Source organism: Sorex araneus, chromosome X (assembly GCF_027595985.1).
Source record: "Sorex araneus isolate mSorAra2 chromosome X, mSorAra2.pri, whole genome shotgun sequence".
NCBI lineage: Eukaryota > Metazoa > Chordata > Mammalia > Eulipotyphla > Soricidae > Sorex > Sorex araneus.
In genome coordinates this window covers 360,119,046-360,133,653 of record NC_073313.1, presented here as the reverse complement: position 1 = coordinate 360,133,653, position 14,608 = coordinate 360,119,046, and the positions used below count along the sequence as shown (strand labels likewise).

The 14,608-nt window shown below is 44.2% G+C and overlaps 1 protein-coding gene across 4 annotated transcripts in view; it reads left to right on the top strand.

Moving 5' to 3' along the window:
* Positions 1-14,608, top strand: part of ASXL2 (ASXL transcriptional regulator 2) — a 103,371-nt gene that overhangs the window by 62,573 nt on the left and 26,190 nt on the right. For 3 of the 4 annotated variants that reach the window (XM_055120766.1, XM_055120765.1, XM_055120767.1), the window contains 3 exons: positions 6,747-6,862; positions 11,651-11,783; positions 13,145-13,288. In XM_055120766.1, coding sequence (XP_054976741.1) covers positions 6,747-6,862; positions 11,651-11,783; positions 13,145-13,288 — 393 coding nt within the window. The remainder of the gene's footprint in view (positions 1-6,746; positions 6,863-11,650; positions 11,784-13,144; positions 13,289-14,608) is intronic. The other variant, XM_055120768.1, reaches the window with a different exon arrangement.

Sequence of the window (14,608 nt, the reverse complement as noted above, 5' to 3'; positions counted from 1 at the left end):
AATACTTCTTAACTGGGTTGCTCTTCCATATTTTGCTTGGCTTTTTTTTTTTTTTTCTTCTTCTTCTTGGGTCACACCTGGCGATGCACAGGGGTTACTCCTGGCTCTGCACTCAGGAATTTCTCCTGGCGGTGCTCAGGGGACCATACGGGATGCTGGGAATTGAACCTGGGTTGGCCACGTGCAAGGCAAACGCCCTACCCGCTGTGCTATCGCTGCAGCCCCTTTGCTTGGCTTTTTTAATATACTATGACAAGGATGAGGATGATGTCATCCGAGCAGTGCCCAGGGGAGTCAGGGTTGCTCCCAGTGACTCTGCCCGAGGGGCTGAGTAGTTCAGTGGTGGGGTCATACCTGGCAGTGCTCAGGTGCCCAGGTGGTTCCTAGGGCTTGCCAGACACACACCCTGGCCTTTTGAACTGCCTCTCCACCTCTCTGTGTGTAGTTTTACTACTCAAATGCTGAGTAACTGCTGATCGTTTGATCAGAATTTGTTAAATGTGTATGTTTATAGAAAAGCAAGCATTTTGTTTCTGATCAGATACAATATTTGCTTTGCTCTTAAATAGAAGTGCCCTTGATATGTTGAGCTGTTCATATTGAAGGATTGTGTAGGCCTTTAGTTTACTTGCAAAACCTAAGAAAATATACCATTACATGTTACAGTCACCCTTTTTTCCAGTGTGTACTGTCTACAAGGTATTTGGAAAACCGATTTGAATGATATATGGGTCCCCTTGACAATTCTTTATATTAAAGGTATGGAAAAGATGCTGGTAATTGGTAGATGTCTTAATAAGTACATTTATATGAGGCATAAGAAAATTTTTCTTTTATTATTGTTGGCGTCACACCCAGTGGTCCCCCATGATGTTCAGGCTGCTCGTGGCCACAGGAGCGACACCCAGACATGCAGGGGAATGAGGCATGCAGTGCTCGGCGTGAGTTCAGGCGCTTTGAGCCACATCCTTGACCCCAGATAATTTTAATAGACTCTTCTTCCCTTGAGAGTGAGACCTCTAGGAATGACGGGGCAGCATGCAAGGGGAACATAGAATGGCACCAAGGTTGAATGAACAGTGGTTTTAGAAGCCTTAAGTAAGTTTGGCTGAGAAAGGGCATTTGTGAGAAGAATATGGGAACTGATCATCGGTCTTACTTCTAGTCTCGGTTATTAGTAGCCATAAAGTAATGGGGGGCGGGGGGTGTTGGGGCTACACTCAGTGGTGCTCCAGGCTTACTCCTAGTTCATTCTGGCAGGGCTCGGGGACCATATGGGCTGCTGGTGATCAAGCCTGGAATGTCTGCATGCAAGGCAAGAGCCCTGCCCACTGTCTATCACCATGGCCCAATAAAGTAATCTATTAGGAAAATAAGATCTGTGGTCTGGATTGGGGAATGGTAACCCAGCTGACTCTCAGGTTTTCGTAACCACATGCCACAAGAAACCCAGCTCGGAAAGGGACCTGTTCTGTTGGTTTCATCCTCCTGTCCACTCAGTCTGAGTCAGTGGGCTAGCTTCTTCGTTTTCCTGCTCAGCGCTGTTTACATTATTTTATTTTATTTTATTTATTTGCTTTTTTTTTAATCGCCCCTGGCTGTGCTCAGGGGACCATATGGGATGCTGGGAATTGAACCCGGGTCAACCATGTGCAAGGCAAACACCCTACCCGCTGTGCTATCACTCCAGCCCCAGTTCAATTTCTTTCTTTATTTTTTGCTTTTTGGGTCACACCTGGCAATGCACAAGGGTTACCTCCTGGCTTTGCACTCAGGAGTTATTCCTGGCAGTGCTCAGGGGACCATATGGGATGCTGGGAATCGAACCCGGGTCGGCCACGTGCAAGGCAAACGCCCTACCCGCTGTGCTATCGCTCCAGCCCCTCAATTTATTTCTTAATCATTGTTAAATAACCCACGAGCATTCCTTTCCATTCTGTTGAAGTTCATTTGTTGTGTGTAGAATATTTCCTTGGTGTGACATTAGTGATGCTAGGTTCATTTATAGTAAAAAGTAAAACTGGTAAGAAAGCGATGTGAAGGATTATTTTTCTCTCTGTCACCTTGTACTGAAAGATTATAATTGGGCTTGGTGGGAGACTTACTGGTCACTTTTCAGTCTTATTTCTAACTTTGTTACCATCTAAAAGATGTAGCCCTAGGAAGCCTTGGTTTCTTGTTTTAAAATTTTGGCACTATTCCATACCCTTCCCACCCACCTTGGATCAGGTCCCCAGCCATTTATTTGGAAACTGTTAATCATTCCCTCCCAGTCCCATTGTGCACTGGTACTCAGTGTAAAAATGCAAAAACCCAGCCGTGTGTCAAACTTTCGTGAAAATATCCAACTGTTTATTCCCTCTCCTGTATTAACTTACTGTGGACATATGTTTTATGTTAGTTTCTCTTTCTCCCCAGACATCCTGGTGTAATTAGCATTGCATTGTGTCATATAAATGTCAGATCCTACCTGCTTTTATTCTGTCTCGGGATAATACTGGTCGCTGGGTTCAGAACATAGTGGAATAATGCAGGATAATCTTTTAGCCTTTTTGTTGTTGTTGTTGTTCTGTGTTTGGGAGCCACACTACCAGCACTCTGGGCTTATGCGTAGCTCTGAGTTAAGATCGCACTCCTGGCTGGCTGGGGTGACCATATGGGGTGCTAGGTATCAAACAGGGGTCAGCCACATGCAAGTCAAGCACCTTACTCAATGTACAATCTTCTTGCCCCGTCTTATTTCCAGCCAGTGTGACACTGATTCCAGAGATTCATCCATGGGCATAATTCTCTATCACTACCATTTAGCCCACTATTGTAAAAATATATCAAGTTCGAATTTTGGCTGTGCCCCTTACTCTGTACTCTTGTAGATTAAATATTCTAGAATGGGGGCTGGAGAGATAGCACAGCGGGTAGGGCGTTTGCCTTGCACGCGGCCGACCCGGGTTCAAATCCCAGCATCCCATATGGTCCCCTGAGCACCGCCAGGGGTAATTCCTGAGTGCAGAGCCAGGAGTCACCCCTGTGCATCGCCAGGTGTGACCCAAAAAGCAAAAAATAATAATAATAAAAAATAAAAATTTAAAAAAAAAAAATAAAAAAAAAATAAATATTCTAGAATGTTGGGGGCTGGAGCAATAGCACAGTGGGTAGGGCGTTTGCCTTGCATGCAGCCAACTCAGGTTTGATTCCCAGCATCCCATATGGTCCCCTGAGCACTGCCAGGGGTAATTCCTGAGTGCAGAACCAGCAGTAACCCCTGTGCACCGCCGGGTGTGACCCAAAAAAAGCAAAAAAAAAAAAAAATATATATATATATATATATATACATATATATATATACATATATATATTAGAATGTGAAATTTGGCTAGTTTTACAGCAGGTACAAGTACATTCCCTTAAGAATCTTTTCAGATTTTTAGTTGCATGCAACCTTGTAGCCGACTCAACTAGTTATTTCAGAGAATAAAATTGGAGGAATGTGTATAAGGGTAGGAAGAAAATCGTGTCTACCATAGAGCCTAGCCTTTTCTTTTGGGAGGGGTACACGTGACAGGGTTCAGGGCTTACTCTTGGCTCTGTGCTTGGGGCTCACTCTGGCAGGGCTCCGGGGACCAGGGACTAGGACTAGGGTGCCAGGGAGCAAACTCAGGTTGGCTACATGCAAGGCAAGTGTTCCACTTGCTGTACTATCTTCCCAGTCTCTAGATAGAGCCTAGCTTTTAAAACAGGGTGGGGCACAGGGCTTGTCACGTTTATTCTCTCTCTCTCTCTCTCTCTCTTTCTCTCTCTCTCTCTCTCTCCCTCTCTCTCCTCTCTTTCCCTCCTCTCTCTCCCTCCTCCTGGCTCTGCACTCAGGAATAACTCCTAGCGGTGCTCGGGGAACCATGTGGGATGCCAGGAATTGAACCATGGCTGGCCACGTGCAAGGCAAACGCCCTCTCCGCTGGACTATTGTACCAGCCCCTGTTTCCTTTTTTTCAAGTTGTTTGTTTTTGGTTTCCCAGGGCGACTCCCTGCTCATTACTCTTGGACCTACTCTTGGTGGTGTTCACAGGCCCATGTGGTTCTGGGCCTCCTATGTACAGAGCACATGCACAGCCCATTGGCACATGCTCTGTTGGTTCCAGGGTTGTGTAATTTTAAAAATCATTAATTCAGGGAGAAACAGAACAGTGATTAAGACCCTTATCTTGCACTTGGCAAACCCTGGTTCAATCCCAGCATCACATATGACCCAGGAGTGGTCCCTGAGCACAGAGTCAGGAGTAAGCCCAGTGCACTTCAGAGTTGGCCCAGATTCTCTTACCTCTTACAGAATTTTGTTTTAGGCTGGAGAGATAATTCAGTGGGCTGAATGCATACCATGCACGTAGGGAGGCTTGGGCTCTTTCCCTCACCCACGTTTCCCCATCACCCCCCTTCAGTAGAGGCCAGGAGTAGTCCCTTAGGGCCACCGTGGTGTGGTCCAGAAACAAAAATTGTTTTCAAATAAGTGGTTTATTAGCAGCAAATGTTTCATTTTGTGTGCCTAATTTCTAGGTGCGTATCTTTAAGCACCTTGCCTGCCGTAAGGGCGCATTTGCGCCTTCAGGGACTCTGCTCGGAGGACCCAGACACTGTCCTACCAAGAGAAGACAGCGTAATACTTTCTCCCTCTGATAAAATTCGGTGTCTCTTTCCAGAAACAGCATTGCCACTCAGAACAACCAGCTTTGGGTTTAAATCATGTTTCCTATGTGTAGTTTGGCAGCACTGTCTTTAAAAGTTAGAACAAAGTTTAAGTTTCCTCTGCATCTTGAGCCCAGCACTCGCCATGAAGCCAGCTCGGGGAGATCGCCGTCTCGCATCGGTGCCCCTGGACTTTCATCACTAACTTCAGTTGGCTTTGACATAGGTTTATAATTTCCTTTGTCAAAGACTTTTTTTTTTTTTTTTGCCTTGAGGGGAAAACATTCCATCTTGCTCTGATAATTACCGATAGCATTATTGTGTCTTTTCCAGGCTTCAAAATATAGTTCATACATTCTCTATTGGGGTTATTTTGGTTGGTTAGTTTGTTATCAGCCACTGTTTGGGTTAGGTGGATATACCCAGCTTTTCTGCAAAATGCTTAAGAGAAACATCATTAAATATTTAAAAACTAAACTTTATTTTCATTATGCTCCTTTTATTTGGTTTGTTGATGGGACATCAAACCTCGTGGCCTCACTGAGCTTTAGCCCCAGCCCGATTGTGTCTCTTTAAAAACATTGGTCAGAGGGGCTGGAGCGATAGTGCAGCAGGTAGGTGATTTACCTTGCACGCGACCGACCCTAGTTCAATTCCCAGCATCCCGTATTGTCCCCTGAGCACAACCAGGAGTAATTTCTGAGTGCACGAGCCAGGAGTAACCCCTGTGCGTTGCTGGGTGTGACTTAAAAAAAAAAAAAGAAATAAAAACATTGGTCAGAATAAAAAATCAAAACAAGACCAGACAAGAATGGTGATGTTGCACCATTCTTGTATCATGAAAGTGCATCACCTGGCTATGGGAATGCCATTATCGCTCTGGCCTGTAACACTTCAAAAAGAGAGCAGTAAACGTGCATCTTCACGTCGGTCATGGCTTGGCAGGATTTTGTTGCCGTTATTATTACAGGATAAGGCAGCAATTTCTGTTGTCTCATAAATAGCACACTGTTAGACTCTTGTTGAACATGAAGATCTTATTGCTGTGTGTATTACAAAAGTCATAAGATAGGCTCTTATAAGGAAAACCCTCATTTCCCTAAGACTGAGTTTTACCCCATGCAGCCGAACAAGAACATTGTTATATCCTGTGCAAACTGACATTGCTTCTGTTAGAGAAATCCTGAAGTGCCCCTTCACAAAGAGATCTGAAACGACTGACTTGGGGTGTGTGTGGGGGGGGGCAGGGGGAGTTTGGAAGCACCATACCCAGCAGTGCTTAGGGCTTACTCCTGGCTCTGAGCTCCGGGATCACTCCTGATGATGCTTGGTGCATGGGAACCATATGGGGTGCCAGGGCTCGAAGCTGGGTTGGCCACATACAAAGCAAGCATCCCGCCCACTGTACTGTCTCTCCCGCCCTTATGGTAGTTTGTTTGTTTGTTTGTTTTTTGAGGCAGAATGGCCTTACTGCTTTTATTTTCTTTTTTAAATCATTTTTGATTTGAAGAACACTCTGGTGCTCAGAGGTTACTCCTGGCCTTCTGCTCTGAGGATTGCTCCTGGCAGTGCCAGAGATTATCCCTAAAACCTCCCACATGGAAGCACGTTCACTAGCTTTGAGCTCTGTCACCCTGGTCCTGCCTTGAATCTTGAAGGTGGCAAGAACGGGGACCCATCCTGTAATCCAGGGCTCTTCCACTGTACCGTGTTTTCCTGCGAGTTGCCTGTTTGAAGACTGTGCATCCCATCCACTGGTCTCTAGAGTCTCTCTGATGACTCGTGGTGTACTTCCCGCTTCCTTCTTCAATCACTGCTGTTGAACGCTTCAAGAATGAAAAGTCATGAATACTAACACCCATCCCTTCCCCATCCTATCATCCTCACTAGAGCTTTCTGAGGAAATTAACTGAAAAGGGAGGCTGTTTGCAGTAGAGCTCCAAAAAGAAGATCCTTCCCAAAAGTGTTTGGTCACAGTTCTTACTACAGGTAGCAGCCTATGATTGGGGAAGGAATGGTGCTTGCCGTCGACTCTGATAACAAAATTCTTTATTGTCATTTCCCCCTAGTATCGTCTAGACTGTCCCAGCCATCCTCTCCTCAGTCAGGCTGCCCATCACCCACCATTCCAGCAGGTAAAGTCATTTCTCCATCACAGAAGCACAGCAAGAAGGCACTAAAGCAGGTAATCACTTAGTCTGTTTACCGGAAGTCTGATCTCTTACATGAAACCTCACAACTCGAGCGATAACCAGCTATTTCTTGAAAGGACCCATTTCGGCCCTTCAAGGAGCAATGTCAGAGTTCTTCAGCTTGTTCCTAACTTGCAGATAGTTGACGAGTAGCTGTCGGCGCTTTCCTCAGCACAGACTGGGCTGATGAGGTCGTTTTGCTCTTTCAGTCTACCCACTCTTCAGAATAAAATGCTTATTTTTTTTTAACATGTCGCCTTTTTTTTTAAAATATACTATTCTGGATTTTGCTATTTTCTTTACTGTCCCTGTACAGTTTTGTAATCAGGATTGTTTCAAAGCATTAAATGAGTTTGGAGCTCTTTGCGTTTTTTTTCCTGGATTTTGGAGAGAATTTTTGAAATTCTCACTTCCTTGAAAGTTCAGTCAATTTTGCTTTCTTGTGATGGGTGTTTTTGGTCTTTGAGCCATATTCAGTGGTGCTCAAGGTTCAGTTTTCAAAAGTTGTTCCTGGCGTTATTACGTGATGCTGGAGAACTAACCTGAGACTCACGCGTGTTTGCAAGCAGACCTGTACTCCATCCCATCGAGCTCTCGCAGGCCCCAGTTTCATCTTTTTTTGCCCCCCATTTTCATCTTTTAATATTATTTCTCTAGAGTTCAGTTTCATGTACTGCTACAGGTATCCTGTGATTTTTCTGCTTTTTTTTTTTTTTAAAGCTGATTTTGGAAGTTTGTTTTTCTAGAAAATAGTCCATTTCATCTCATTTTCCTCCCCAACATTGGTGTGTAGCTAGATGTACAGACGATTGAATGACTCTTTCTTTGCTCTTCACTGTTCATTTATAATGTATCTTTTATTCTCTGTGGTACTTATGAAAAGTTCTCTCTTCTGCTTCCATCCCTTCCCCCTTATATATCTGGAGGTGGGATGGGGGGCGGCGGGGCTGAGGAATCCAACTGGTGGTGCTCTGGGCCCATGTAGTGCCAGGAATGCCATGGCAAAGCATAGACTCTGCGCTTTGACCCATCTCCTCTTTTCCCATTTGTCTCTATTGGACTTTCAAAAAAAAAATGGCAGTGGATATTTTTGAAATGCAAATGACCAATAAATATAAACACACTAGTGAAACTGGAAAGACAGTATAGCACGTAGGACACCTGCCTTGCATGCAGCGGTCCCAGGTTTGATCCCTTGGACCCTATATGGCCCCCCAAGGCCCCTTCAGGAGTGATCCCTGAATGCAGAGCCAGGAGTAAGCCCCTGCGCACGGGTGGGTCTGTCTCCAAAACAAAATAACAACAAAATACACTAGCAATTAGGTTACCATTGCAACAACACTTAAGTTTATCATCAAATGGTATAAATAGCTTGTTTATAATAAGCATTGACAAGTTTGTGGAAAATTGACTACGTACAGCCTGTTGGGGAACTAGAAATTACAGTAGTTTTTGTAGATTCGTAAGTTTGAAAGATTTTTTGTAGATTCATAAAATTTAAATTTTAAATTGTAAATGTAAAAAAAAAACCCAGTATGTATACACCATAAAAGTTCATATTTGCATATAGATGCACATGGATACATACACACATATATGCAGATTTATACAAATACTTGCATTAAAGTTTGTAATATCAAAAGCTTGCAAGTAGCCTAATACATATCAGAGAATTCCTTAATAAAAATAGACAAAATTAAAAATATTTGACAAAATTTCAAGCTTGTTTTTAATGAACTTGTTCTGTGTGTATGTGTAGACTTAGAAAGCTCACTGTGTGGGGGCTGGAGCGATAGCACAGCGGGTAAGGCGTTTGCCTTGCACGCGGCCGACCCGGGTTCAAATCCCAGCATCCCTGAGCACCGCCAGGGGTAATTCCTGAGTGCAGAGCCAGGAGTAACCCCTGTGCATCGCCGGGTGTGACCCAAAACAAAAAAAAAAAAGAAAGAAATCTCACTGTGTAAATGTTGAATCAGTCAGTGGTTTGGGGCTGGTGACAGAGCTCAGAGGTCTGGAACTCACACTTTGCATGGAAGAGGCCCAGATTCTGCCTCCAGCACCACATGATCTCCTGAGCATCACCATCAGGAGGGAGCCCTGAACGCTGACAGATTAACCCCAAAACAAAAGTAAGTTTGAATGGGGAGATACTCAGAGTAATAGAATGCCTGCTGGAGCTCAGGTTTGGTTCCCAGCTCTATATGGTACCCAGAGCACCAAGCCAGGAGCACCCAGCACTGCAGCTATGGCCTTCAAACCGAAATGAGATAATAATTAGGAAAGTTTTATTACAATGTGTAGAGCAAGATACAGTTAATAAAATTTGGGCTTCTTAAAAAATAGGAACATGAAGGTATATATACACAGATGTATAAGTACAAAAACAAACTTGCTGTGTGTAAGTACGAAATAAGTCAGTGGCTATGGTTACTTCTGAATAGAAACTAGTGATAAAGGCAATTTAATGTAACATTTTAATTTAATGGTTAAAAATAGAAATTCATATGTTACCCATAAAGTTAAGATTCTTTTAAAAATTTAAATCTTGGCCGGAGTGGGCGTACAGCAGGTAGGGAACTTGCCTTGACTGCAGCTGCCTGGTTTTGGTCCCCAGCACCCAGTTTGATCCCCAGCCCCACCGGAAGTGATCTGTGAGTGCAGAGCCAGGAGTGAACCCTGAGCACCACTGGATGTGGCCCCCCTCAAAAAATTTAGGTCTTGAAAGTGTTTAAATCAAGTATGCTTTCACTAAAGATTATTCAGAAATGTCATAAAATAAATTCCTACATGCCTGGGTGTTCTGTAGTCACTCGTATTTTCTTAGGTCTTTAGGAAATGTTCGGGAGCACAAGATAGATTGGGGCAGGGCTGGGAGAGGCACTTTGGGGCGGGGCTCAGGTGCTGTTACCTCTGTCTTGGGGTTGAACTTGGGCCTGTTGCAAAGCGTGCTCACCAGCCCCTTGGACTATCTCTGCCCCCAAGGTAGTTTATTCCTATAGGGAGAAGGCGAGTATTTTCTTAAACCTTGCTAGCGAATTCAGGTAATGTATACCTACCTTTTCTGTTCCTATATTGCACATGTAATAATCTTAGAACTCAAATGTATTTTCTTCAGGGCATATCTCTATGGACAATTGTAACAATTATTACTTTACTCTTTTAGCCATCAATAACGGTTTTTTTTTTTTTTTACTGTTTTAAAACTGTTAGAAATAAAGTTTTCCAATTACTGAGAAAGGGAAAAGCAATAATTTCTTGAATAGGGACATTATGGTGTTCCGTTTCTAGCATGTATCTAAATCTATTTGACCGCAGCATAAATAGATGGCATTAAATAGTTTTATTATGTTTTGCATAACCTGGCGATTCTGAGCAAGGAATGACTACCCTACCCTGCCTCCCAGAAAGCCCCGGGAATGTTTTCTGGAGTGATTGCCAGCAGAGAGTGAGAAGCTGTACTCCACGGTCAGGCTTGCGTGTTGTGCTCCTGTCTCACCTCTTAAATAGGTGAGGAGCCAGAGAGAAAGCACAGGGGCCAATCCCAGTCCGATGCCGGCATGCGGACGGACCTGAGGATGGTCAGGAGTGAGCCTTGAGCTCTAGCAGGTGTGGCCAGAAACAGAAAAAGCAGCAAAAAAAAAAAAAACGTTGTGGGTGAAAGTAAACCAAGCCCTTGATTCTGTGAGTTGCTTTTTTCTCAGTGACAGCTTAGATCCAGGAGCTCCATGTGGATGTCGTGTCTACACAGCCTGGCCAGAGATGTATATGCATGTTAAACAAAAGGAAACTGTTTTCTGAAGAGCAAATCAGGAACAAGAAGCCAGTTAATCCACAATCTCCTATGTAAAACTGCAGTTTAGCAATGCCATACACAGGCTTTCAACTTTTTCCTGAAGTATAGCTTTATTTTCTTATTTTTTTTTTGAGGGGGGGAGTTAATTTTGAGTCAAAACATTGCCTTTGATACTAGGGACATTAAGTCTTTCTATTCAGTCTGTTTGCTCTCAGTAGTGTTGGTTTTTCTATCCTGTAAACTAAGACCATTATAGAAATAAAAAGATTATGGAGTAGTTAGAACCTACATAATTTTTAGAATTTAGAATGAAAAGATTTCTGTTCTATTCTCTTTTCATCTCAGCGTTGCTAAGATAGGGTTGTGAGAGTCTTCTTGCTCTTATAACAAGAACAAACTCAGTTATCCAGACTTAACATAAATTTAGTATTTACATTTCTACTAAAGTTTATGCAGTGGTTCTCTTCGTGTGGCTGGACTTAGAATTCTTTTTCCAGAATGATAAAACAGAAATTGCTACTACCACAAGAATGGGAAGTACATGGACTTTCTTGTGATTTTTGTTTTCAAGATAAATGACTTTTTCACATTAACATTTATATGACGGATGAAAGCTGGGAAAAAACAAGAAAAATATCCAGGGCCAGGAAATAGCAAGGTTGCTAGGGCACTTGACTTACGTGCAGCCTTCCCAGATTAAATCCTGGGTGTCCCTTATTGTCTCCTGAACCCTGCCAGGCGTGATCCCTGAGCACAGAGCCAGGAGTCAGCTCTGAGCATCACCCATTATGCACAACCCCCCCAAAAAAAGAATAAAAAGTAAAACAAAAGTTCTTTAGGATTATTTAGACTTTTGTTTAATTGATAATTGGTTAAGATTATTTTCTTTGATTGTAACAATACTGGATTATTTTTGTTTTAATCACTGAAGAAGTTATTCCTGAGCACTGGTTTGCTTTGTTTCTTACAGTCAGTTTTCTTTTCGTAGGCTTTAAAACAGCAGCAGCAGAAGAAGCAGCAGCAGCAGCAGCAATGCAGGCCCAGCATGTCGCTCTCCTCCAACCAGCATCTTGCCCTCAAGCCCGTCAGGGCAGCCAGCGACTCTGCACCTGCCAAACCGGGTAGGCAGTTTGTGGGGCTTCTTGTTGTGAGACTGATTTTCTGTTATATTCATGTCGCTTTTCTAAAGTTGTATACTCTGTTTATTTTTAAATTACTCTCCCCTTGGAGTGCCAAAATACCAATGCAAATCCTTCTAGGATAAATGGGATAGATGATGCGATTTCTCTAGTACAGCAGGCAAGGTGCTCACCTGGCACGCAGCAAACCTCTGTTTGTTGCCGGCCAAGTCTGTGTTTCCCTGAGCAATGCTACTAGTGGTCCCTGAGCACAGAGGCAGGAGTTAGCCCTGAGCAATGGCCAGATATGGCCAGGAAAGAAAAGAAAATGCATAATGGCAAGCTGAAAGATCGCCTAGTGAGCACAGACTTTGCATGCAGGAGGCAGCCTCTGTCTCTGGCGCCACACGGTCCCCTGAGCAGAGAGCCTGGAGTGGCAGTGCTGTTTGGCCCGAAACCCAAACTGTGACTACTCTGTGGGATTTGACTGTGAGAGTGAGAGCGACGTCTGACATCAAAATTGTCTAGCCAAATTATCAGGAACCTTGGAAGCAGATGTTTCCAGACCATCTACACTAGTTTCCTTGTAAAAATGGTTTTTTCTTAAAAATACCTGCTGTCTGCCCACTAGTTACTCCCGCAGGCCTTTGAAGTTTTGATTGTTGGTGCTATAATTTTATGGTTTTATTTCATTGTAATTGAGGAACTCGGGTCACAGTAGTGTTCATAGTCATGCGTGCACGGTCCCGTTGCTCCTCCATCGCCAGAGTGCCACACCCCCTCCACCACTGTCCCCACGTCCCAGAGTCCTCCGCCCCTTTAACCCAACTCACTCCCCCACCAGTTGGTCACTAATTTTGTTTTTAATCTCACCTGGTATACTGCTGGTATTGTGTCTCAGGGGCCGGTCAGATTTAAGCTGTGCCCTTGATGTTTACCCCGTCCCTTTCCGTTGTTGAGCTGTTGCAGTGGCTGGGGCGTCACACGCCTGGCCGCGGCGTGCCAGCGTCAGACCGCAGAGCTGCTCCAGCTGAGCTCACGGCGTGTGGCGGCTCCCGGGCCCTGCGCTTGCACAGAGCCACCGCGCCATCCCCAGGTCCAATTTTTCTGGCATTTTTGCAACTTTGTACTTTTGTTAGGAGGGAAGTTTATTACCAGGAGTAAATTAATGTGCTGACAGGATAGAATAAAACCTGTGCTGCAGGTTTTATTGTACTTTTTTGACACTTAATTCTTAGACGCAAAACACATTTCCAGGGTCAGTTGCTTCACACGACACTCCCTTTAGTTCGCATTGAATGATACGACCGCTGGGCTCCTGGGTTTCTGTCTAATTCCAGTGTCCCTGGTCTCTCTTCCCCCAGCCGTCTGGGAAGGAAAGCAGTGTGACGGACAGCCGAGCACCCCTCACAACGCCAACTCCAGCTTTTCTTCTTCCGTGAAAGTGGAGAACCCTTTGCTGGGCCTGGGGAAGAAGTCGTTCCAGAGGTCCGACAGGCTCCACACAAGTCAGTTCCTTTCTAAAGCCTTCACTTCTTACGCCTCAGGCTGTTTAGGGCGTTTGAATACATGGACTTTAATTGTTTCAAACTAATTTTTTTGCACCCCAACCCTCACCACCTTTATGTATTTTTTCCCATTTTATTTAAACATTGTGTTCATGATAATTTGTTACAGGCATTCAGTATTTCAACACCAATCCCACCACCACTGTCACCTTCCCTCCTTCATTGTCTTCAAGTTCCCAGCCATCTGAGAAACCTGTTCCCATAGCCGACCCACAGTAATTATTTTATATTGCTTACTACCACTAAATGGCTAATGAAGTGATCAAAAAATATTTTCATAGAGGAAAATCTGTAAAGATTGTTATATTTCACATGAGGATATTAAGTCCATGTCTGAGGGTTTACTAAGCTGTTGTTGCAAGTTAAGCCTTCTCTGTTAATATTTTTATTCATGGAGTTTGTTTGGCTCATATGGTGCGCTGCCAGGAGTATTTACTGAGTGCAGAATCAGGTATGACCCCTACTTGAGAAGAAACAGAGGAGAGAGGAAGGGAGAGGGAGAGAGCGGGGGAGGGGAGGAGGGAGAAAGGCTTCTATGTTATATCCTTGGCCAGTACTGCAGAGCTTTGGACATAAGTGTGTCAGTTAGGGCTTTGGCAGGGCCAGAACTGGCCTGCTCCCCCTCCCAAGATTGCCCTTGAGGTCTCAGCTGAGAGCAGCTATCTGAGAACTTGTTGTAGCTAGTTGCAACAAGTTAGGATTTCTGAGTCTCTGGAACAAGGTAGGTTGCAGGGACTGTTAGGATTTCTGAGTATCTGGAACAAGGCAGGTTGCAGGGACTGTTAGGATTTCTGAGTCTCTGGAACAAGGCAGGTTGCAGGGCATGTGGGCACGGCTCACAGGGCTTCTGGAAGTACAGGGAGGTGGGAGCAGGTAGCCCATTCTTCCTGATAATTGTTTCAAACTTTTTTTTTTTATCAAATTCATTTTTAAAGATCCATCAGCCATTTTACTTAGCTAAGGGCAATATTTGAGTTACATAGAAAAGACGTGAAGGTGACTTGTTTTAGATGGGGATGGATTATAATTCCTTATAAGAAATAAAGCATGGAGGGGCTGAAGCGATAATACAGCAGGAAGGGCATTTGCCTTGCATGCAGCAGAGCCGAGTTCAATTCCCAGCATCCCACATGGTCCCCCAAGCACTGCCATGAGTAATTCCTGAGTGCAGAGCCAGGAGTAACCCCTGTGCATCGCTGGGTGTGATGCAAAAAAAGAAAGCTTGGATAGAACTTCGTTTGCTACCCTCGTTCACTTGCA